The sequence below is a fragment of the Camelus bactrianus genome, chromosome 17 (genome assembly GCF_048773025.1).
Source record: "Camelus bactrianus isolate YW-2024 breed Bactrian camel chromosome 17, ASM4877302v1, whole genome shotgun sequence".
Classification (NCBI taxonomy): Eukaryota; Metazoa; Chordata; class Mammalia; order Artiodactyla; family Camelidae; genus Camelus; species Camelus bactrianus.
Genome location: NC_133555.1, coordinates 9,662,328 through 9,688,217, shown reverse-complemented (window position 1 = coordinate 9,688,217; position 25,890 = coordinate 9,662,328). Strand labels below are relative to the sequence as shown.

The 25,890-nt window shown below is 37.5% G+C and overlaps 1 protein-coding gene across 1 annotated transcript in view; it reads left to right on the top strand.

The window, feature by feature from the left end:
- Nucleotides 1-21,611, top strand: part of ARL8B (ARF like GTPase 8B) — a 47,305-nt gene extending 25,694 nt beyond the window's left edge. Inside the window, exons 2-7 of the mRNA XM_010962388.3 lie at nucleotides 9,470-9,550; nucleotides 10,908-10,981; nucleotides 11,561-11,654; nucleotides 14,414-14,481; nucleotides 14,724-14,794; nucleotides 19,169-21,611. Of these exons, the coding sequence (XP_010960690.1) occupies nucleotides 9,470-9,550; nucleotides 10,908-10,981; nucleotides 11,561-11,654; nucleotides 14,414-14,481; nucleotides 14,724-14,794; nucleotides 19,169-19,218 (438 nt within the window). The 3' untranslated portion in view covers nucleotides 19,219-21,611. The remainder of the gene's footprint in view (nucleotides 1-9,469; nucleotides 9,551-10,907; nucleotides 10,982-11,560; nucleotides 11,655-14,413; nucleotides 14,482-14,723; nucleotides 14,795-19,168) is intronic.
- Nucleotides 21,612-25,890: the final 4,279 nt, after the last annotated feature.

Sequence of the window (25,890 nt, the reverse complement as noted above, 5' to 3'; positions counted from 1 at the left end):
AACAGTCATTAGAGACCTTTTGAAGTGCATTTTCTTCAGGAGTAAAGGTTAGCAGGAATGAGAGTATGCAGGCTCCAAATTGAAATTGTGGGTTTGGGAATATTTAATCCTCAGGAGTTGTCTTTGTAAAGGAGATTGCTGCAGAGTAGCTCTGCTGGTATTAGCAGGCATTAGGGATTAATTGTTTGAAATGACTTGAATTAGAATGACAGTCATTTAATTAGTAGTTAGAGTTCCCTATGTCATTAATGCTTTATAAAAAGTTCTTATCTAGAGAAGTCTTATCTGTCATGTTTTTGTAACTTAATGTCAAAGAAAACCCCTGGCCTTTCACCTAGTTTTAATATTGCTACCTAAAAACAACTATTTTAAAGTCCATATTGCTACTGTTTGGGGTGTATTAAAAAACCTACCAGTAGTTAACTTGAAAAATAAACTACCCACCCTAAGCCCCTCCCAAGGCAAAACTGTTTACTTGCAAAATTACTAACTTTAACGTCAAAAAAGAACAAAACAAATGAACAAAAAATCCTGGCAATTTCAGCGCTAAAATCTAGAGCCTTGCCTTACTGGACCCTTAAAAGTTCAGGACTGGTCCTTAGTCCACAAGTAGTCTATCAAGAGTGCCTCTGATGGCAAAGAGGTAATTTTTGAGTGGCTTGTGAAGACCAGTGCAGCAGTTAAGAGTTAAATATTACATCTTAAGGGTTGGAGTGGGTCTGGAGGCTTAAATGTCACTACTTCAGAGAGTCCTTCTTTGGATACCCAGTCACCCTGTATTATGTCCTCTGTAGCATGTTATTTGTTGTGAGATATTTTTATATTTGTTTCCTAGTTTCTTTTCTTTTCCTTCTCTCTGTTGTTGAATGAGTGAGTAAATAAATGAATGAATAAAGGCAGAGACAAAGTAGCTTTGTAGGTTGATAAGGCTATATAGGAAAGGATTAATAGGAATAGGTGTTTGTGAATCAGTACAACACAGATTTATTATTGGTTGATGATTGGATCATCTATAAAGCAGGCTTTTGTAATTGTCCTGCCTACATTAAACCATCTAGGCCAGAATTCATAAATGCCTAGCAGGAGAGCTACAGCCACTACTTCCTCATCTGTGTAGACAACGCAGATGAAAGAGCACGTCACTCACTGTGCCCAGGTGGACGCAGTTGCCAGTCAATTTGCGTGGGTAGACCAGATGAAAAACATTGGTATCTAGACCGCTGTCTACACAGGAGGCCTATCCATACAAGGATCTAAGGATGCCTTTATCTTTTTGGCTAGGGTTTTTTGAAAAGTTAGTTTTTTTGAGTGAATGTTATTGCAGATTGTGCTTTTTTTTTTTTTTTTTTTTGAAGGATAATTGTGGGAATTTCTGATTTTGCAGAATGTTTTTATTACTTGATTTTGCTTTAGAAAAATAATTTTTGAGTTTAGTTTATTTGGAATGATGGCCCATTTTGAGAATTTGGACCATTTGAAAATGAGAGGCCTTCGTTGATTATGCCCTTAAGGAACCTGAAATGAAATTTAAAAATTTTATGCACTATTTAATTCTATACACTAAGAACTGAAGAGATTCCCTCCCTCTCACAACAAACAGAAAACACAAACCCACCCACTGGGGATTTTGAGAGATGTTATTCTTTGGTTACTAAGATTTAACTCTCAATTGAGTCTTTTAACATTTTAACTTTTAAACTGACGTCCTGTGGGAAAGAATTATGTCTGTAATTGGGAGTAACTTTGGATTTGCACGTATTATTCTCTTTTGGGAAATTAGTTAAAGGAAAGATTGTCAGAATGTTCTAAAATTGAGAGAAAATGAACATTATATGATCCTTGAAATACTGCTGTCATGAATAATTGTATCTTTTCTAACCCCTTCAAAAGAGAGGTTGCAAGGGAGATGGTCTTAGATACTGTGTATGTCTTCACAGTGGTAATGATTGTATGAAATGCTTAGAAAGAAAAGAGGAGTATATGTTAAAATGGGATAGTTTTCCCCGAAACTAAGAGGAACTGAGATTGGAAGAGCACACTGTTTAACTCATTTCCTAGTGTATACAGAAATACTAAAATATTGGAATAGATTTAAAAATGCCAGTTTTAAAGCCAAGAGGCTTTTCCCTTATACTGAAACTATAAACATGGATTTTTCTGTTCGGAGACATTTGTAAGTTAGTGTCCTTTTAGAATATTAAAGGACAAAACAAGATTAGCAATGACTTGTTCCTGAACTATTGTCATAATGCTTTATGATCGAATTTTTCATGAATTTCATAATTATTATAGTAGGTAATTTATCTTTTAATTCCAACTGTGTCTCAGACATATACAAGAAGATGATATTTGATTATGCCCATTTTAAAAATGTTTTATTTGGAAACAGTTTCAAATTTACAGAAGACTTGCAGGAATAAAAGCATTGCAAAACACACACACACACACACACACACACCTTTATCAGAGTTGAACATTTTACTTCATTTGCTTTCTTTCTTGTACCCTATGTGTCACCTTATATAAGTAAGATGTGTGCACCATGGCCCTTATTCCTGACTTAAGTAGGGGATTTTACGCTTAGAGATATTCTCTTATGTAACTAATTTAGTTACCAACTTTATTATATTAAAAAATGATACGTCACAGATTTTGTCTATTCCTAGCTTGTCAGTTGACCCAGAAATGTTGTTTATAGCATTTTTGCCTCCAGTGCAGGATCCAGTCTAGGGTCAGACACTGCATTCAGTTGTCATGTCTCTTTAGACCCATCCGAATCTGGTCTAAAACATTTTTACAGCCTTTATCTTTTATAACGTTGATTTTTGACCCCCCCCCCCTTAATAGAATGTTCCTCTGTTTTGGGTTTGTGTGATGTTTCTTCATGATTATATTTAGTTTGTGCATTCTCAGCCGAAATGCTACATAGGGGATACTGTGTCCTTGTGGTGACACTTCTGCAGGCACATGATGTCTGTCTGAGCCTCAGTGTGACGTTAGTTTTGATCACTCGGTCAAGGAATTGTCTGATTTCTCCATTGTATAATTACTAGTTTTTCCTCCTGCAGCTGAGTGGTGCAAGGTGAGTGGTTTGTTGGGGTACACTTTAAGACCGTTGAAATATCCTACTCCTCATCAAAATTTCCCCCTTGATCTACCTTTCATTTCAAATAACTGCAGCAAAAAATAGGTTGCCTTTCTTGTTTTTAAAATACTGTAAATTGAAATGAGTGATATTGTCAGTAGTGCACCTTATTACTGAAATTTAAGAAGCATAATAATGCTCTACACTAGAAAACTGAATGCTGATAATAACAATTTCACATTTGAATTAAAAGTTCTTGAAAAGAAAAATGACTAACTTGTGTATTTATTGGCCATATCCTCTCCCTTGTCAAATGTGGGAATTTTGGCAGTTAAACAATTAAGTCACAGTCTGTGTGTTGTTTTAAAAGAAGAAGGCCACTCTGCTTGGCATGTGAAAGTAGTTTCTTTGGCTGAGAGGAGAAATTTAGTTTGAGGCTTTTGTTATGCTCCTTATTTCATTCTGTCTTTACAAAGTAGCTTGATAGCTAAAGCCTTGAAAGAAAGACTTTAAGAGAAAAAACCGTGAGACATTTGTCAAAGCAGGTATTTTTCCACTTGTCTTTAAAATGTACTGAATTGGGTTGGCCTGCTGCTGTATTGGGACAGATCAAGCAAAGAGAACTTCTTTTCCTATGTTGTTAATAGCTTGATTTCTGCATTTTTCATTTAAAAGAGCAATTGTAAGATCTAATCTAATGCATTTGGAATCTCTCTACTTTAAAACACTGAAATGTATGAGTATTTCACTGTGTTCTCACTAGGGTCAGGTATGGTTTATAAGCAGCCAGTGCACACACAGTACCTCTCTGGACAAGAACCTGTTTACAAAGCACAGATCCCTCCCCGATTCTTACTGTCGTAGAGTATGGTCAGTGAGGTGTCCTTTCACTCATACGGGTCCACTGCCGTATGTTTTCTGCCTTCCTGGTGTTAACTTTTACCTGGTTTCTTCTCTTTCCTTCCCCTGTCTTATGTGCCTGTGATCTGCAGTAGTAAATTTAGGTAAGCTCTGTGTGCTGGAGTAGCCACTAGCAGAACTTTATGAGACAAGGTCTGCTTTTAGCCTTTGGTATACTAATGAGTTTGCGGAAAAAAGAGCCACATTTTTCCTACTGATGTAGGCGTTCATCTCTTGCTTAACTATATTTTAAGTGAGAAGTCTGTGAATAAAACATGAAACCAAAATGTTAGAACTAGAAGTGACTTTGGAGATACTCTTCCAATTCCCTTTTCTTCTAGAGAAGACAGCTTCAACCCAAAGGTAGAATGACTTGCACGTGGTTATTAGTAAGTAATGTAACTGGTAATAAGACTCCTGGACCTCAACAATAGTCTTCTTTTTACCTTCTCGTTTTGCTTCAGATTTATTTTGCGCCAACCAAACAAATTCCAAAGATACCGCCTTGTGACTTTGGGTGTGCATTGATAGCTGCAGTTCCATCCACTGTCACAAAATCACCATGAATGCCAATGATCATGAATTTGTTACTAAGTGAAGATCAGTTTATGTTTTATATGCTTTTTAAGATGATGGATATGAAAACATATTTTTATTTCTCTATACAGATTTTAAAAATAATGTGACTTTGGGCAAATAACTTAACCTGTCTTTGTCTTGGTTTTCTCATCTGAGAAATGAGGATAATGCTGCTTACTTCATAGGGTTGTTATAAGAATTAAGGAAGTTAATACTGATTAATATTTACTAAGTGCTTAGAAAGTGCTTCATGTTATTCAAGTGTTTGTTAAATTTGTTAAAATAAATAGCATGATACACAATTGAGTAGTATTTTTAAAGCATCTGCTTGTTTCCTAAATTGCTGCTCTCAGTTTAGAGGCATTTTGACAGCATAGAAATAAATTCTGTTATTTAGAGCACACAACTGCCAACTGAGTGGTTTAGTCATTCAACACAAGCTTTGAAAAGTGATGATTCAGATTTGACACTAAGAAAGAAGTAGAAAATGCTTCCAAGTCTATAAAGTAGATATGCCACACAATCCATTCATCAGAGCTAACAAATGTTCATTGAACATTATGCTGTATTCAAGACTTTTTAGGATTAAAAACCTGAGGATTTGATTACCTAATTTTCAGCCATTGCAGATTAGCAGTGGCAGCTGAATTAGGGAAAGGATTGTTCATATCTGCCAGCAGTGAGAAGTACTGGTGAAGAGAAAGATGAGCATCTAAGAGAGTTCAGGGGCAGCTGAGTATACTGCCCCCTCCCTTCATTTTATCATGTGGTAGTGCTATAACTGATGATCATCATCTTAAAGTTTTACTGCCAGAAGGGCCCTTAAAGGTTATCTAATTTTACAAATGATAAAAAAAAAAAAACCTGAAACACTACGAACACCTTAAAATCATATCCCATAGATTGTGAGAAGTTAGCCGAGTTTGTATTGCATTTTAGAAAGCTTTCTGTGCAAGCTGTATTAAACGTTTTGGTACCTAAAAGCTTTAGCCACAATTTCTGGCTGCTTCATTAGATATAGCACCTTTTCCTAGTGATACCAAGCAAATGAGGCATTATCTCATACAGACCTCTCCTCAGATATTAATTAAAGCCTGTATTACAATGCACAGTGGCAATCTTTAAGAAAAATATAATCAAGCACTGTTGAGCTATGTGACCTTGCTTAGGACTTTATACCTTGTCCTATAAAATGGCAGTGATATGCCTCCCTTTATGTCATTCTAGGTTTTTTAATTGTAAATAAATTGTAAATACACAAAACATAAAATTTGCCATCTTAACTTTTTAAATGTGCAGTTCAGTAGTATTAAGTATATTCACATTATTGTGTAACCATCACCACCAACCATCTATAAAACTTCCTAAGCTGGAATTCCATACTCACTAAGCAATAATGCCCTGTTTCCTCCTCTCTCCCTAGCCTGTGGTGACACCGTTTTACTTCCCATCTTTATGAATGTAACAGTAGGTTCCTTATATAAGTCGAATCATGGAGTATTTATCTTTTTGTGTGTGTTTGTGTGTGACTGGCTTATTTCACTTAGCGTAATGTCCTTTAGGTTCATCCACATTGTAGCATGAATAAGGTCTTTAAGGCTGAATAATATTATATTGTAGGAATAGACCACACTTTATCTATCTGTTCATCTGCCGATAGACACTTGGGTTGCTTCCACCTTTTGGCTCTCATGAATAGTACTGCTATGGGCATGGATGTGCAAGTGTCTCTTCAAGTTCCTACTTTCAGTTCTTTTGGGTATCTACCCAGAACTGGCATTGCTGGATCATGTGGTAATTCTGTTTCAAAATTTTTGAGGAACTGCCTTACGGTTTTTCTGTAGCAATAGTACAATTTTACATTCCCACCAGCAGCGCACCAAGTTTCCAGTTTCTTCAGATCCTCACAAACACTCTTTGGTTTTTGGGTTTTTGTTTGTTTGTTGTTAGTAGCCATCCTTATGGATGTGAGGGGGTATCTCTTATAGTTTTTGATTTGCATTTCCCTAATGATTAGTGATGTTGAGTATCTTTTCATGTGCTTATTAGCTATTTCTTTGCTAAGGAGATATTCTTCCCCTTTAGAGAAAAGTTTATTCACGTCCTTTGCCCATTTTGTTTTTCATTTTGCTATGACTTTTAAGAGCTGTTTTAGGTTCACAGCATAATTGAGGGTAAGGTACTGAGATTTCCCATATACCTTCTATTCCTGCACTCTCAGCCTCACCCGTTAGCAACATCCCACACCAGAGTGCTACATTAGCTACAACTGATACCCTTACACTGACACATCATAATTACCCTAAGTCTGGTGGTTTATATTATGGTTCACTCTTTGTGTTGTACATTCTCTGGGTTTGGACAAATGTATAATGACATGCATGCATCATTATGGTATCATGCAGAGTACTTGTACTGCCTAAAAATCCTCTGTGCTCTGCTTATTCATCCCTCTCCACCTCTCCAACTTCTGACAACCACTGATCTTCTTACTGTTTTCATAGTTTTGACCTTTTCATAATGTCGTATTGTCGGAATGATACAGTATGTAGTCTTTCCAGATTGGGTCTTTCACTTAAATATGCATTTAAAGTTCCTCCATGTCTTTTTGTAGTTGGTAGCTCATTTCTTTTTAGTGCTGAATAATATTATATTGTACTACAGGTCTATCCGTTCACTTACTGAAGAGCATCTTGGTTGCTTTGAAGTTTTAGCAATTATAAATAAAGATGCTATTAGCATTTAATGTGTGAGTTTTTGTGTGGACTTAAGTTTTCAAGTCTTTTGGATAAAAACCAAGGAATATGATTTCTGGATTGTATGATAAGAACATGTTTGGGTTTGTAGGAAAGTGCCAAACTGTCTTCCACAGTGGCATTTTGCATTCACACCAGCAATGGGCGAGAGTTCCTCTTGCTCCAGATCCTCACCAGCATTTGGTGTCATCAGAATATACCAGATTTGGGCCACTGTAATTGGTGTGCAGTGATATCTCACTGTTTTAATTTGCATTTCCCCGATGACATATGATGTGGAACATCTTTTCAAATGCTTTTTTGCCATTCGTGTATCTTCTTTGGAGAGGTATCTGTTAAGTTCTTCGACTCATGTTTTAATTGGATTGTTTGTTTTCATATTTTTGAGTTTCAACAGTTCTTTGTGTATTTTGGATAACAGTCCTTTATTCAGTGTGTCTTTTACAAATACTTTCTCCTGCTTTGTGGCTTGTCTTTTAACTCTCTTGACATTGTCTTTTGCAGAGCTGAAGTTTTTAATGAAATTATGTTATTATTTCTGTCATTCTTGCCTTTGGTGTTACCTTTGCCCATTTTTTAACCAGGTTATATGTATATATTTTTTGTTGTATCATGACTAGTTTTGATATGTGTAGTTTTGATATCATGATTTGATTTTCATGTATAAATCATACATGTGAAATTCTGAGAATTATAATGTCTGATATATATAAATAATGATTATGGTTGTGTTACCATTTTTTCTGAGGTCAGCCCAATCTGCACTGAACAGGAGGGGAAAAGTAGAACACTTCTGGAGTTATGTAGAGGAAATTAACTTGTAAAGTTTGAATTCATTGTGCTCTGGACTTGTAGACAATTTTGGAATTCTTGTGTGGCTAGCTCAACAGCTGGCCAATATTAGGGCCTTGAAAACAGTCCTGTTTAACCAGTCCCTTGTTGAAACATTTTATAATCCTGGGCTGTTTACCTAATAAGTAAGAGTCAGGTCAGCTGAGAAATTAGTATTTGTCCAATAAAATGTATAAGTATATAAACATATAAAATCAGCATTAATTGTGACTCAAATACACCTATATTTCACAATTGCAGTCGAAATAAAGAATATGACAAGATAGGTGGAAGACCCGTTAGGAGAGAATTATGATACTTCACTGAAGGATTTGGATGTTTGAGTAGCCAGATCTTGTGCCTGGGTGGAGAGACTTGGTTAAATACCAAGAGTTGATAAAGGACAGTCAGTATTTTAACAGAATTACTAATTTCTAGAGTTTATTTCAAATGCGAGAGATGAATCTCATTTCAAAACATTCCAAATTCTTGATCTGCTATAAAGAATAATACATAGGATAAGGTACAGTAATTCATGTAGGCTAACTAGAAATAAACAGGATAGTGGAGAAGAATGAAGGACTCAGATGTAAAACTGTCCCTGTGTGGAATTCGGCAGATCACTTCTAACTGGTTAGGAAAATGTGGATTTTTAAATGAGGAGTAAGATGATTCTCAGTTCTCCAGTTGTAAAAAGGAACTTTCTTGCACTATATAATCAAATTCCAAATGGATGTACATTTTAAATTTTAAAATACAGATATATTAGAAGACATTTAATTTTAGTCTTATGACAGGAAGTTCATAAACCAAAAAGAGAACAGAATTCGTTACATAAAAGGAAGACCATTTATATGACAAACCATTTTATAAGCCTTGTTAAAAGACTGATTCAGAAAAGCAACAGTGAATTTTAACAGTTATTGGCAAAATAATTTAAATACTAGAAATGAAAAACTTTGAACTTTTACTTCTAATTTACTTCTACTTTGTAAAAATGTATGTATAGATGGGGAAATTAATAAATTTTTATATGTGGTTGTACATTATTTCTTAAATTTAAGGAAACATGTAAAAAATTACCTTAGTTTCAAAAAGATGGTTAATGGAAGAATATGTCTGAATGAACAAAATCACACACCTCTTCAAGATTTATGTCTGTCAGGAATGTTTTCATAAGGCAGATTGTTATCATCACTAAAAAGTTAGTTGTTTGCTAAGATGAGTACAGCAGCAATGTTGATATCAAAGGTTATGCAGTGTTATATGTTTTAATAAAAATCAATTAGTCTAACTTCAGATGTTTTCCTTCATTCAGTCAGGTCAGTTCAGTGAAGATATGATACCCACAGTGGGCTTCAACATGAGGAAAGTAACTAAAGGTAACGTCACAATAAAGGTACGTCAGCTTCTTGCCATACTCAATTTAAACTTTTAGCATATACAGCTAGGAATTTTTCTGTTTGTTTCTTTGCTTTTTACATGAGTATGTGCAGTTCTTAACTAATGAATGGGCATGTTCCAAAAGAATGTAAATCAATTGTTCTTCTTTCTTTCTTTCTCTAGTAGATCAAAATATGTAAGTGTTGAAATGTTGTTAAGTGCCCATAGAAAACAGATGGGTTGGCAGAAGTAATATTTGGGATTTAAGTATTCCTAGAAAATAAAAATCCCATCTTCAGGGTATTTGGAATGTGATACTACATTACTTCACAAATAATATTTTGTATTGAAAGATAATAGTTTATTATTTATAATGAATATTGATAATTTAGTATTATGTTTGTGGTAGAAAATATGGTAACCCAGTTTTCCCTTTCATTACTACTAAGCCCTAAAATTAAGGCTATAAAATAGGAAAAAGTTAACTAGTTTAACATACTTTTGTTTTTAGAATAAGTTTGATAGGTTTGAATCAGGGTCTGTTTATTAGGGGCCTTATTTTATTTTATTTTAATTTATTTTACTTTTTGTTCGGTAGTCGATAGGAGTTTACTTCTGTAGCCTGAAACTTTATGGCCATTTCACCCAATTCTAGTGGCTCACTGGAGCTGTGTACTGAATTCTGTCTGTAGCTTTGTCTAATGAAGCTTCAGATTTTTCATGTGTGTCTCTTCATATATGTTTCCCAGGTCTCTAGCAAAATTGGACGCCTCTTGGAGATAAATACCATGACTTAAGACTTTTATGTAGCTGTACAGAGTATCCATAATAATGAAATCATTGTGGGTAGTGGCTTTCATATGAATAAAATAATTTTATATAAGAAAAGCACTTAGGTAGGAATGTTTTCTATGTTGTTTACAGAATAATTAAACACGATTAGGCATTAATACATACCCAATCCGATAATTAAACTTAAATAGATTCTGAATGAACAGTTGTTTTCTGTCTTGGGATTCAAATCTGGATGATGCATGATTCTTCAGATTCTAAAAGTATTCTCTTAAAAAATATTTTTTCATCACTGGAAATTTACTGGTTAACAGGCAAAGTATTGCACAAAAACTAAATCTTCACTCAGGCAGCACTTGTTAGATCTAGTGTAAATATATTAAATATGAACTTCAAGTTTATAAGTGGTCCCAAGAACTTGCAGATTAAGAACTGTTTGAGCTCAAGTTTTCAGGAGCAGTTTGTCTCTAACATTGTGGAAATGAGCACATCTGCCTGATGTCTCCCCTTCTCCTGCTACTTCTTTTTTCAATGTATTATTAGAAATATCTTTATTAAGAATTATGTGTCTTGATTTGAAGATTTGGGACATAGGAGGACAGCCCCGCTTCCGGAGCATGTGGGAACGGTACTGCAGAGGAGTCAACGCCATCGTGTAAGCTGTGCTCCCCCACCGCTCGTCAGTTTAGGTTTCAAGGGAAAAAGTTGTTTTTCATATTTTTTAAAGATCAATTTTTACTTGATAACAGTCTTTCTTAGATATTTTCTTAGTGTAATCACTTTGAAGAATGAGAGTTTTATTTCTGTTTTTTGTTTGTTCATGCAGCTAAGAGCTAAGGGATATGTTTTACTATCATGTATTAGCCCCCTAAGGACAGTCTGTGTATCTGTACTGATTTTATTGAATATAGTTGATTTACAGGTTTGTATTAGTTTAGGGGTGCAGCATAGGGATTCAGTATTTTGCAGATACATTCCATTATAGGTTATTAGAAGATAATGGGTGTAATTCCCTGTGCTAGACAGTGTATCCTTGTTGCTTATCTCCTTTATACATAGTAGTCTGTAGAACAGTCTATTGAAAAGCATTTTTGGGTGCTGACCTTTTTTTAATCTAGGGCTTTATTTTGATTAAGAGTTTTAACAGTGTAAATTAAGAAAATTTAAAAATCTATTGTGGTCATCAAAGAATATGGAGGAGTCATACTGAGATCCCTTTATTATTTTTTTAAAGTTACATGATAGATGCTGCAGATCGTGAAAAGATAGAAGCCTCTCGAAATGAACTACATAATCTTCTAGATAAACCACAGTTACAAGGAATTCCAGTAAGTATGGAGTGCTGGTTAATTTTTTATTATATGACTATAATACTTATATTATTAAAATTATATAATTATATTAGTTATGTTTGAAATCAGTAAAATATTTCCTATTTTTAAAGCCTAGAAGGCTTGTTTTACTCAGTATCTGCCACATGTTGGGCAGTGTGCTATTTATTTATTTCTTAACCAGCTATTAAACTGTATATAGTAGGAGCAGTGGTCAGTCCTGGAGAAATAGTCGTGAACAGAGACGAATAGAAACATGCTCCCTGCTGTTGTGGAGCTCTCAGGGTTAAGTAGGAAACTAGGTGGGTGATACGGAATCACTTGACCAGTACAGCTGTGGTAAGCGCTGCGAAGGAGAGGCTGGGGCTACTGGATCGTAAGGGGGAGGTGTGATCTACTTCGAGGGAAGAAAGAAGGGTTCCCTGAGGAAGTGCTGCTTGAGCTGAGATATGAGGGACGTGTAGGCATATGAGAGGAGTGACAGTTGGAGGAAAAGAGAGTTGCAGGCAAAGCTGTTTGGTAGGAGGAAGTAGGGCGCGGAGAGGAGGCGGTCTGTGGGGCGCAGGGCAGAGGGGGAGGCTGGGTGGAGGTGGTGAGCCCTGCGGCAGCCGGGACGCTGGAGGAGGCTGGGCTGGGCTGGGCTGTGGGCAGTCGCTGTGGGGTTTCACGTGGTCAGATTTATTATTTAAATCACTCTGATTTCAGTGTAAGAACAGATTGAAGGGGGATTATAAGGAGGACAGTTTTAGGAAACTGTTGAAGTTGTCCTGGCAAAATAGAGTACCATGGATTGGGGTAGCCATAGACAAGACTGTGAAAAGGAAACAGATTTGAAGGGTATTTAGGAAGACAGTCCACTAGACTTGGTAATGTATTAGAAGAGAAGATGTAAAGAATGATTCCTTGTTCCTGGCTCATGTAGTCTTATATAGTTAGGTGCCATTTGTTGAGCTAGAGAGTGCTGGAAAAGGACCAGGCTTTATCCTCACGGCACGTTCACAAGTGTCAGGTACTTGAGGTGTGTTATCTCAGTTAACCTTCACAATGTACTAGGGTTGTCATCCCTCCTCCGTAACGGTTGTTACTCACTCAGGATAGCATGGCTGTTAGTCTGTTGCACTAGAACTATCCGTGTCTTTCTGACTTCAAAGCCTACTCTTTTTCTTCTATATTAAAAACTAGTTTTATATACCATAAGTTAAAAAAAGTCAGTCTTGGTCACCACAGGAGTTCTTGGTTGCAAGCGATAGAAAGCTGATTTAAATAGAAAAGAATTCTTTGAAAGGATATTGGGTAGCTCACAGAGTCTCTGAGAAGGCTGCCAATAACCATGTTCAGAAAATCGGCTGGAACAAGGGAAGCTAAACAGCTGCTAGGACCGCATCCAGACTTAAACACTGTAGAGTGAGTCTGGTGACCCCATGTGATTTCCGAACACCAGACACAGTTGCTCTGATGGGGAGTATGTCCCTTCCTTATCAGAACAGGTTCTCTGTCCCTGCTTTCTAGCAATACTGGCTCTGCATTGAGTTTTCGTTGATCCTTGGACATTATTTGTCCATTTTCTAGCAGAAAGGAAAGCTGGAAAAGAAATTATCTACAGAAGCAAGTAGCTTTATTGGGAGGCAGGTTCATAAGGTGGGAGATTTCATAAATGTAGGAAGAGGCTAAGATACTAAGCAACCCTAAAACTGACAGCTGATCACATATCACCATGATGTATTTTTTAATGCTCAGACAGGTCCAGCTTGAGAACCTGGGGTGACTTAAATAAGAGTGTGGAGAAGGGAGAGTTGGGGAAGGGAGGATGGCTGACCAAAGGTACTGAGATTTGGCTTTTGGCTTTCTGACTCCCTGTGGTTTAGCATTCCCCTGTGAGCTCCCAGTGCCCCTTGCTCTCTGTGCCTCTGTTCTTGGGCTCTTCATCCTTTGTGTGAAATGAGAGTCTAGGGCCTATGAGTAGAATCAGTCACAGTGTCTAGAGTCGGGTGGGGGCGGGGGGTGTATTGTGTGAAAGAAGTAGGTGTGACAAGTGTTTGACCAGATGTTGAGGTAGACTTGGTGTGTACTTCGCTGGGATTGGTCAAAGATAGAAGTCCTTAGAAAACATTGACTTAGAGTAAGGATGTTATCAGATGCGTTATATGGACTCACATTTTTTGCTTTTTGTAAGGCAGAAAGGATCTACCTGGGAAAGACAGAGTGGTAATTGGGAAGCCCATCTCTGCTTTCCTCTCTTTTCAATGCACATCTAGTGATCAGATGACTTTTATTCTGAGTTTATGGCTACTCTGTTTTTCCTGATCCCCAGACTTATCCATTGTTTTAGATTATTTATACATGATATTTTATAGGATGGATGTAGAATTTTAAAGGCTATTTCAGTGTTCACTGTTAGATGAATGACTAACAGATAAAAATGGTTGAAAATCATTCCTCCATCCTTGGCTATTCAGATCACATTCACATTTTGGTAAAGATTTATTAGGAAATAGCAGAATGTATACCATACACTTAGAATATTTTAAATAGAACTTGGCAGCTACATGTTGAATTAAGGACGTCCGCCTGGTAGAAGTTAAAGTAAATGCTAATTTGAATGACTGAATGAATGAGGCCACCAGTCACATAAATATGCCTTAATATTATGGCTTGAGGTAACATCCTTATTTTAATGTCTCCAGGTATGAATATGATATGCTTCTGTGACATTGTCTTACATAAAAGTTTATTCTCAATATCTTTTCTTTTTACAGGTACTAGTACTTGGAAACAAGAGAGATCTTCCTAATGCCTTGGATGAGAAACAGCTAATTGAAAAAATGTATGTCTTCAGAATGAATGATGGTTTTTTAAAAAAAATTTAGTTCTTATTGCTACATTATTCAGTAATGATTATGGCCATGTTTTGGGGTAGATAAACTTGACATACTAGACAAGTGAGCCTGTAAAATTTAGTAGTAGTAAATTTCTTTAGTGTAGTAATTAAAAAAAGTAAAATTGAGCAAAGAGTGATAAAATGATAGTTGTTTTAAGCACAGACTTATTTTCTTCTGCTTTTCATAGGAATCTGTCTGCTATTCAGGATAGAGAAATTTGCTGCTATTCAATTTCTTGCAAAGAAAAGGATAATATAGGTAAGAAATGACTGGTGTTTGTGGAAGAAGTGGGTACCATTAGAAGGGGTGTCTCATGCTTTTTACTACTTACTATCTCCATTTCTGTTTAAGTGATTTCCCTTATAAAGTACTGTTGCTTTTGCCTCAGGAAAAAGAGTAGACATTATACCTTTTATAACAAATACAACATCCTGAATCTGCTCTGTGCTATTTAAAGAAGTAAATGCAATAAAGACATGAAGTTAATAAGCACTGTGATCGATTTATTGTATTAATTTTTGCAGAGCTAGTATCCAGCTGTGCTTTATAACAGAATGATGTTTTTGAAATAAGACTTTACAAAAATTATTCTATAGGCACTGTAAAAAATTTTCATTTATCAAACCAGTGAATTACTGCAATATGTTAGTACTCTCTTGGAAGTATAAGCCAAAAATACCCTTTATCTACTTAATGTCTGTATTAATTTCCTAGGACTGCCATAAGTCCTACAAACTGAGTGTCTTAAAATCAGCAGAAATTTCTTCTCTCAAGTTCAGGAGGCTAGAAGTTTGAGATCAGAGTGTCAGCAGGGCCCTGGTCTCTCTGAAGGCTCTAGGGGAGGACCCTCCCTGCCTGTTCCTAGCTTGTGGCCAGCCGTCCGTGGCCTCCCTGGGTTGTAGATGCTTCACTGCATTCTCTGCCCCTGGCTTTACATGGCCTTCTCCTCTTGTGCACGTCTGTGTCTGTCTTCTCTTGTAAAGACACATGTTATTGGGTTAGGGCCGACCCTAATCCAGTATAACCTCATCTTAAATCTGCAAAGACCTTATTTCTAAATAAATTCTGAGGTTCCAGGTGGATGTGAATTTTTAGGGGACACCATTCAGTCCAGTACAGTATCCTTGAAGAGTAAGTATGTCTGACTCAACTTTAGTCTCTTAGATAATTTGGTGAAGGATTATTTAGTAAAAGTGGATTAGTGTGAAGAGGGTCAAAAGGTTAAAAAAAAAAAAAGATAAACAGAAGTGTTTGACAAGGTAAAAGGCTATCCAACATGTTAGCTGCTTGAGTGGAAAGACCCGTAACAGTGCAGTAAATTATACTCACTGGTAAAAGATTCCTTCATGACAAAAGCTTCTCAAGCTAAGTCTTGTCTGGCATGCCAGGCTCAGCCAAAGTCTGAAAGGAGAGTTAATGCTATGCCTTGAAACAGTTGGGTAGGAACCTAGGGATTTTCATGGCTCCTTCACTTCTCCCAGTTGGGTGGTCACTGGTGAAAAAAAATCTCTCTCAGGTCATTATAGAAAAAGAGGCTATCCATCAGTGCTGCTTAGTGGCTGGAGGTAGCCTGGGCTTTGGCGTAAGGCAGCCTCAGGCTGGAACACTTGGTTCTGAGTGACTTTCTGACTGGCCTTCGACAAAGAGCTTCAACTCCCTGATCTCCGGTTTTTGCTCATCTATTAAGCGGGGATAATGGCGACAGCCTCAGAGCTCCCTTATGAGAGGGAGTGAGAAATGAACTGCACAGTGTCTGACATGGTGGATATCACACGGGTGTATTCATTTTCTACTGCTGCTGTCAGAAGCCTGTCACTGATCTTACTGAGCTAAAATCAAGGACTAAAATTACAGTTGTGCTCCTTCAGGAAGCACTTTTTTTTTTTTTTTTTGCTGGGAGGAAGCAGTTGGGTTTACTTACTAATTTTTCTCATTGAGGTCCTGAGGATTGAACCCAGGAGCTTGTGCATGCTGGGCGTGTGCTCTGCCACTGAGCTGTGCCCTCGTCCTACAGTCACTCTCCTTCTGGGTACTCTAGGGGAGAATCCATTCCCTTGCCTTTTTCAGCTCCTAGAGACTGCCTGCATTCTTGGCTCATGGCTCCTTCCCTCTCTTCAAATTCTCTGACTGTTCTTTGATAGTCATAACTTCAATTAAAAAATATTTTGGGATACAATGTAATAAATCAGTAGTGCCCAAACTACTGTGTTTAGAAGGTATTCTGACATTTTTTCTTTAGCCTTCATGCAGTATGGGTCTTCATCATACTTAACTTTTCTCCCAAGTCAGTTCCAGTCTGTATCTCAGCTCCTTCCCCAGTCCCCTCAAACGTGCTCCAGTGAGCTTACAGTAGGCTGATACTGGGCTTTCTTTAAAGACCACCCAGAAGAATCTGAGCCCAGTACTTTGCTGATGGACACAAACTTCCTCTATTAAATGGAGAGAATAAGTGGCTTGCTACATTGGGAGCATCCAGTTAATCTGAGAACAGACCATTCAACACTTAGGGTTGCTTAGAGTTCATTTTAAATGTTTTTCTTATGTTGCGGGGAACTCTTGTTAAATTTTAAGTGTGTCCCCAAGAGAACATTTACTTATACACCACTAGTTCTCACTGAGGGATTTTTTTCCCCCAGGAGACATTTGACAGTGTCTGGAGACATTTTTGGTTGTCATAATGAGAGTGATGCTGGTCTCTAGTGAGTAGAGACCAGGGGTGTTCTACACATTCCATAGCCTCCACAGCTAAGAATTCTTCAGCCTAAAATGTCAGTAGCAGTGAGGCTGGGGAACCCTGTTCTACACTAGTTATAATTTTTAGTACATTGTACTGTTCTGTAAATCTGTTACTCCTTTCTGTTTTCTCTGGTATTTTCTAAAATATGGGGCGGGGAGTGTTGGAAAGGAGGAAAAAAATCCTTTGTTTTACCACTATGACAAACTAGCCTTGATAGTTTCCTAAAAAAATCTTGTGAGCTCATTTATACAACATGTACAGGAGAGCTGGTGAGAACTTCTTTTGCTGTTTGAGGCTGATCTTCATAGTTTGCAGTGGAGCCCCGCGGTCACCAGGCTGTGATTGTAGAACTCCTGGTTCACTTAATATTATCAAGCCCAGGGAAACGAATCCACCCTTAACTAGACTCAAAATGAGTTTGTAAAGCCTATTTATTTGGAGAAGAAATACAACTAACAGCCAAGTCAATTAAACTTCTTGGGTGATGAAGTATCAGAATACCCTCCTTAATTTCAGCCTTTATAACATATTTTAGTACCAAATTTATGAATTTACTAAATTGCTCCAAGATGTATTTCATTGCACGTGGGTTGTGTGTTACACATGAGGTACCTTAGTTTCATTAGTAATTTGTCCTCAGACTACACTTAGAACAGATTGCTTCAGGGAAGATGATCATTGCAAAGATGGCTCATACTTATGGCCCTTTTTGTCATGGAAGATGACTCTTCATTCATCTGAATATCTTATTTCTTTTTTGCCTTTTAATCTAGTCTTAAGAATTCATCTGTGTTTAGGTTGACTTATGTCAAGTGCCCACAAGTTTTTGTTTGTTTGTTTTTTTAAGTGAATTTCTTAAATATTTAAACTTAGTCATTTCAGTTTCAGATTTACCTTTTCCTCCATTCAGTTCAAATGAGTGTGGCTTTGCTGGTAAACTACACACTGCTGCCCTCCTTCTTAAGTGTAAATGACGCTGCTTTAGCAGTCAGGTTAAATCTTTGTTTCCACAACTCTGAACAGGACATGTCTGTTCAGATCTCAGCTCTAGGCTATTCTTTACGTAATGTTTGGCTTACAGTTAGCATGTTAGCTGGGGAACTGGGAGATTGAATGGAGAATAGAGTGCCACTTGTACTAGGCGCTCCCCTGCCCATTATGTGGATAACACGTGAACGAATTCAGGGACAGTTGTTGAGTGTTTTGACTTAGCTGCCTTCTCCTGTCCGTCTCAGTGTTTTTCTGGGTTAGTCTCGGCCATGGTAGCTTCAGCTGCCCCCTCTCCAATGGTATCTTCCAGTCTCCACCTTGTCCTCAGCTCCGCACAGCTGAAACCACCTGCTGGGTATCTCCTTGTGTTGCCTTCTGCCCTCACACTTGATGTGCTTACTGCTAAATTCTTAGCTTCTTACCTTTGTTTATTCTTTTGCTTTTGCTGTTTGTTTTGCCTGAAATTCTGTGGGGCCATCCTCCAGACCCAAATGGTTACTTGTATGTTTTCCATCTCTTACACTAAAAGTTCCTTGAGGGCAGAGACAGTTTCTCCCACCTTTTTGCATTCCTGGAACTGCACATACAATACTTACAGGCCATCAGAAAATTTTTGAATGACTAAAAGAAGGCACAAGCTGTTCTGTCCACAGTCTAACTTTTAAATCAGAGACTCTTCAGTCCCTGGTGTTCCCAGATTGACCTCTGGAAGCTGAGATAGTGAAGGACAGTGGTACAGATGCAGTTATCTATTTAAGGAGAGTAGCACAGGGGCAGAAAAGACGAGGACAGGCGAAGCACAGCACGTGCTTTGAAGTTAGCTACCTTTTAAACATTGTGTCTGGTATTTAGTTCCTTAACTTTGGAATCTTAACACCTTCACTTTTTTTCCCCTCCATCTTTAGATATCACACTTCAGTGGCTTATTCAACATTCAAAATCTAGAAGAAGCTGAAGCATCTCCTGAAGTCTTCCAGTCCTTCCTGGCTATAATCCTAGAATTACTGTCCGTTCCTCTGAAGTACTTCCCAGAATACGGTCCTTCCTAAACCCCAGAAATTGCCTTTTTCAGAGTTTATTTCTCATGTGCACTGCTGAAGATGTGTATTCCTAATCCTTCATAAAGAATCAACTAGAGTTGTCATGATAAAGTCAGCACACACAAAAAGGCTTCTTATACGTACTTGTCTTAAACAGTGTGTAGAGCTTTTTTTAAAAAACACACTTTTGACCATCTTAACTCAAGAAAATTGCATATTTCTGTTCTGGTCTTTCTGGGCCAGGTTTTTATATTGGTTTTCAGTAATGTCTATCTATGATATTTCATTATAGATTCCAGTAGCTTAATACTGATACTGACTTGATACAGCATGAAGTTTCTAGTGCCGCACACAGTATTTAGAAAACTTTTAGCTTGACTCATGTGGGATATGAACATAAATATTACATATCTCACAAATGCATGTGAAATGTTTAATTACACCTTAGGAATTTAAAATATGGTCAGCAAAGAGTGAGCAGAGGCACCAGATCAATGTTGTTATTGGTTCTTTACTCTGGTGAGATCTTACACAATGAATTTTAAAAACATTCTGCTTTCTGAAAATTCATTATCACCAGACAGCAGCTGGGGATATGGGAGGAACTGAGGCATGCTGTTTTGTATCTGTCCAGATCATTACTTCTATATATTTTTTTCTTTTTTTTCTTCTTTCCTGGTTCAACACACTTTTTTAAGGGGTTGGGAATTGAAGATTTTTCTCAAAAGCTTTCATGAATTTAGAGCATTCCAGCCAATATAATAAAACGTGTTAAGAATGTCATACTATTCAAACACCTGTTTGTTCTTTCTCCCTCCAGTCATTAAACCAGTGCTGCTGCATGACACTGTAACTCTTGACTTTTTATATCCAGTCATAAAGTTGACTTTCAGCACAATAGATACTTACAAACAAATAAAAATTCTTATTTTTCTCTCTTACTGATGTACAGTTTGGCACTCTTTTGTCCGGTGCCATTAGACATCTCGATTATTGTGACAACTCTAGACCTGCCTGCTTTATCTGATGTAATCATGCATACCACCTACAGGTTGTTTAATAATCACACAGAGAACTGAGGAACTGATGCTGTCTGTTGTTTGCTTCTGTGATACAGAGATGTGTAAAAACTTACATGAACATGTTTTATAGTTTAGTGATCTCCATATACATAAAGGGACATATTAATACTGGTTCACTTGTAAATTGTAATTCACACAGACCATGTAGTAGCTATAACTGTGGTACACCTGCTTCTGTGTTGCCTCACACCGTGTGTGATCTTTGTTTCTTCTGTTAAGCAGCACTCATGTAGACAAGTGCATTTCCAAGTGCATTGAGCACTCAGAGTGCAAGTCGACAGTTAGTTATTTTAATGAATACCAGTTTTAATTTATAGACTGCCATGGCCTTAACAATATTCTGTACAAAAGACTGTGCCATGTTGCACAGACACTACTTGCTTTTCTCCATTCACATTTTTATGAATAGAATCTCAGCTTTTAAAATTCTGTTGTTATTCTTTGAAGCATGTTGCATACTTCCCTGATGGGATGGATGGTTCTGTAAATGAAGGGGTATTAAACTTGCTACTGTACTTTCAGCACCATTAATGGTCACTGTGAACCATTACAAAGAATGTGGCGATTTGCTTGTGCCTAAAAGGAGGAATCAGAACTAGAATGTGTGACTATGTGGGGACCGCATAGTTTTGTTAATTGACCTACAGCGAAATGTGTTTGTGTGTCTTTTCATTGCTTCTAGCATTTCAAGACATCCAAACACCACTACCAACATTTTCCTGTGCATTAACCTCTGCATGTGAAACAACAGTTACTGAACTTTGTAAATACGTGAATTTTTTATTTAGGTGGATGCATTTTTTTTTGTCTGTTTACTGCTCTTCTCAGCTTTATTCAATAAACTTGCATTTTGAGGGTTGTATTGACAGTTTTAACTTAAAATGTGCATCATGATGGAAGGTGCTGACTTTTTTAGAAGGGGATTTAAAGAAAATTACCATGAGCAGGGTCCGTAGACCATGTGCTGGAATCAGCTCAGCTCTCAAAGAATTGGGTCTGTGGGCTAGTTATAAAATAGAATAAACTTTTAAATATCCACAGAATTGATACTGCGATTTTTGGGGGGAGGTGGTGGTGGTGGAAGAAATGCTACTACTTGTAAACTGTCATAATACACCAAACTTAGGACTTTTTTTAATAAGTGACAAGAGCTAGTTAAAGCATTTTGTAATCTAGCTGTTTTAAAAATCATAACAAAGCTATTAATAAACTGAAATTACAAGACATGTCTATTTTCTGGCTTCATTTCCAGGATGACAAGATTTAAAATATTAAACATGTGGTGGTTTTCCCTCAGAGGCACACTTTTAAAGTAAAGCATTTGGCCTGTTTTGTTTAGTATGTTCTTTTTTATACAATGAAAGTGAGCATTTCTCCCATCACAGCTGCTGGGGACATGATTTTATGTCATTTTACTCAGAGAAGTTCAGCTTGGCTTTTCCTCCACATCCACACTGTCATTCTGTGCAGCCAAGCCTTGTTGGCCAATTGGACGTGTGATTGAGCATTTCTGGGACAGAAGTACCTGGGATATCAAGTTTAAATTCATTGAATTGGTGGAGCCATTTAATCAAGTAGTCAGTTTGGTCCTCTTCTCACCCCAATTCCTGCTGAGGTAATTTTTGAAGGAGGCGTGTGTGTGTGCTGGGGACGGGGCTGGGGAGAGCATATAAATCTAGCTTACCTCAGTCTCAATATTCTAAGTCTATATTTGCTTCCAAAAATTGACACTTTTAAAATTAGTCCCTTAGATTCTATCAAGTAAATTAGACGTATTGGACCGTGTCTGCTTTTGTGTTTATTGCTTTTGACTGAATTGCCAGATGTATTCTATTCATTTAGGATCCAGTTACACTGAGATCTTGTTGCTTTGGTAATTCCAGCCTCTTCAGGGTCTGGCGGATTGAGAACTGGAGCAGAAGTTTAAATTTATGGTAACCAACATGGCACCATGACTGTAGCATCCAGCTGGCTGAATGCTTTACACCAAAAATGTGCCATTGGGGGGAGTCACCTGTTTAGTATGTGAAATATTTTCACTTTGGTACCACCTTTAAAGGTTATATCCTTAGCGACGTGTTTCAGCGAAGATAACTTGAAGACAGCAAAGCAAGCCCTAGGCATGCCCGACTTCCCTTAGGTTTGCAGTTGCACACACGTGCAGCCCATGCCAGGCGCTTCCTGTTGATGAGTAAGTCGCCTCCACAATTTCTGTTTAAAATTCAGCTGTTAGTAAAAATGGGTGCTTTTGTCATTGCTGCCTCTTGAATGTTCTTAGGGAAACAGAAGCAAGTCATTGACATGCTAGATGGACTCGAAGGAAAGTTCCTTAATAAGAGCAACAGCAGTAGTTGTTCATTACTGCATTTCATTAACAAGCCCTCTCTTCAGTAAGGTAATTGTATTTTATTTTAAAATCCCAAGGTAACTGGTGACTTAGGTAATGAAGATTTCCTGGCAGGAACCAGAAGGGGGTTAGATATCTTAGCCTCATTTTACTGGGGCTTGGAGGTTTTGGAATCATAAAAGGATTGTGGTCGGAAAAGAATTGTCAGCTTAAAATGCCAATGTCGCTTGGTTCTGTCGAGTGCTGGGTCGGCGCTGGCAAGAATGAGCTCTTTTCTTTGCTATTAACTGATCATGTGACCTTGGTGAGCTGCTGAACACACCCCCTCTCCCCCCGCCCCACAGTTTGTCCACCTGTAAAATGGAGAGTAGGGGATTTCTAACATACTTTTTCCCACTAACAGGCTCTGGTTCTAGCAGCTTAGGGATTTGGATGGTGGTAAAACAAAACGCGGGGAAGAAGGATGAAAATGCCCACTAGTCCTAGTGTCCCAGTGGTTATGTTAATGTTGGGTGTTCCTTCTGCTTGAAAATAATACAAACTACAATATATTTACACTTTGTAACTAACATAGTAAAAGGCTGACAATCACAGACATTTTAGAGAATGATGCAATAACTTAGACTTTGTCTGAAGGAAATGCTGTAACCACGCAGGCTTATACTTTGAAATCCATTTAAAATTTTTAAAGCATTTCTCCCACCCAGACTGCAGAAAAATGTGTATTCTGGTATATAATGTGGAAAAATATAAACCACATATATACTACCAATTTGGGGGCAAATGTTTAGGGCAAATGTTGAATACTTTACAACTGCTGGTTGCTAGGTTGTGCTAGAATTTACCTGGAGTTTGGAGAAACCTGGGGCAGTTAGAAAATACTTCCTTTAAAATAATGAGGGGTGGGGAAAAACCCCAACAAAACCAGTGTGTTGCCTTTGGAACACGGAAAGTGGAACATGAGCAGATCACTAATTATAGTATCTCTCCAACCATCTCTTACATAGTCTATAGCTTTGGCCTACCCTCAGTTTCGCACGGTCTGCATCTCATAATGTGCTACCTTATTTCTGCATTTTAAGAGAGTCCATCATTTCTATCTCCTGTTACCCAGCACGTGAATTAGATGACTCCTTTTTCTATTTGTATCATCCTCTTAGGAAAAAAATTGTCATACCACTAGCCAATTTAGGAAAGTGCTAGCTCTCCTTAACCTTCAGAGAAAGGTTAAGAATTTATATCCTTCCTTCTTTGGCAACATCGGTAACTTCAGGGCTGGGGCTGGGCTCATGGGTGGTGAATACTGGATCTTGATGGATCGTTGGTGCATCTGATTTAGTGTTTCGTAGTTAGGACATGTGGGAAAGGCAGCTCACCTCTTTTTCTCTAAGTTCCATTTATCTTTGATTAAGTTGATCTTTCATGCATAAGTCACATGATTCAAAAACTGAAAATAGATAAAAAGACAGGAATTCTTGATCCCACCCATGACTGAGTAAACACCCTTCTACTTCCATCCTGGTCTTACAGGTAACCCTTATATCAGTTTTTTATTTATCTTTCTAGTATTTTCTTATATAAAATACAAAAAGGAAATAGAAATATATACACCTTTAAAAAAAACCTCTCATATAGAAGGTAGCATGCTGATATGAACATGCCTTTTTCCTACTTACTGTGACCTGGTATTATTTCCACAGCAATATGTAGAGAATTTCTCATTCTCTTTCGCAGCAGTATGGTTCCCATTTCATCGTGGTTTGTGTTGTATGGGAATTCCATGCTTTATTTACCTGGCCCTTGGTGATAGACAGTTGAGTTGTTTCTATAATCTTTCACTTTTATAAACGGTACTGCAGTGGATCATTATGTACCTGTGCAGCAAGTCACAGAAACATGTCTGGGTCAAGGGCAAGTGCACTTGCACTTAGGCTAGGAGTTGCCAAAGTGCCCCTCACGGGGGATGTACTGGTTTTTATTTCTACCAGTCTCTGTCCCTGTGGCCAACAGTGTGTTGACAAACTTCTGGACTTCTGCCCATCAAAGACGTGTGAATGAGCATTATATACTGTTCAATTTTAAAACAAATGTGAAATTTTGCTTTTTTTTTTTTTTTTTTACCTAGCTGAGGAAACATCTGAATTCTGGAATTGGATCTTCATCAAATTAATCATGGGGTTATGGGTAATCCCATACCCCCACCTTTTAACTTTTAAAAGTAGAAAAATCTTTTTTTAATAGACTGTTTTAGCCTTGATATTCCAAATTGGAAGTTTTGGAACTACCCTTTAGGGTCTTCATAAGGCCAGAGCTTTTTTCTGGCTGTGCGCTTTTAGGAACCTAGCGCATTGCTTCACCCACGCAGCCTCACAAGACTGACCTGGAAAACGGTAATGTCTATCTGTTTACTTAGTTGAGCCACTGAAATAGATGTTAGCAGTCGTCTACTTCAACAATCAAAGTAAGAGGGAGACTGAATTTGGATCATCTTGTGGGATATAACCCAAATCACAGAGATTTAGGACTGTGATGTGTGGAAGCTGGAACAGGTTGAATTAAATAGAACTGGAATTAGACTTGAGGATTCAAAGCTTTTTCAACTCTTCATGCACGGGGGTGAGTTTTAGCCCTTGTCCTATTTTATACTTGGTTTCTTCAGACAAAATTTTTTCCCCCTAAAATAATGCTTTGAAAACAGGAGGGACTTGGTTATTTAATTCATCCAACAGGCCTCAGGTGTGTATGTTCCAGGTACTTTTACCAGATGCTGGTTTTTACACAGAGTTGATGAATAGTAACAGTAGCGTTTACCAGGGATGTAGCACTGTGGAAAGTACACTATATACGCTAAATAATTGAATTCTTACAGCCATATGCATTAAGTACTTTTCTTATCACCCTCATTTTACAGATGAGAAAAGAGGTCCTGAAAAGTAACTTTCTAAGTTCACTCAGAAGGCAGTGCTAAGATTTGAGCACCTTGTATTTGGACTGCGGAGTTCTTAGGGGTCATCTCTTTGGCGCCACCCAGAGCAAAGCCATTTTTACCATGGTGCATTTCAGGGCTCTTTTTAATCAATCTCCTAATGCTTTTGTGAGATGTACAGAAAAACCTCTCAAAACAATTAAGTTGATTTTTAAGCCTGGTTTTCCTGATT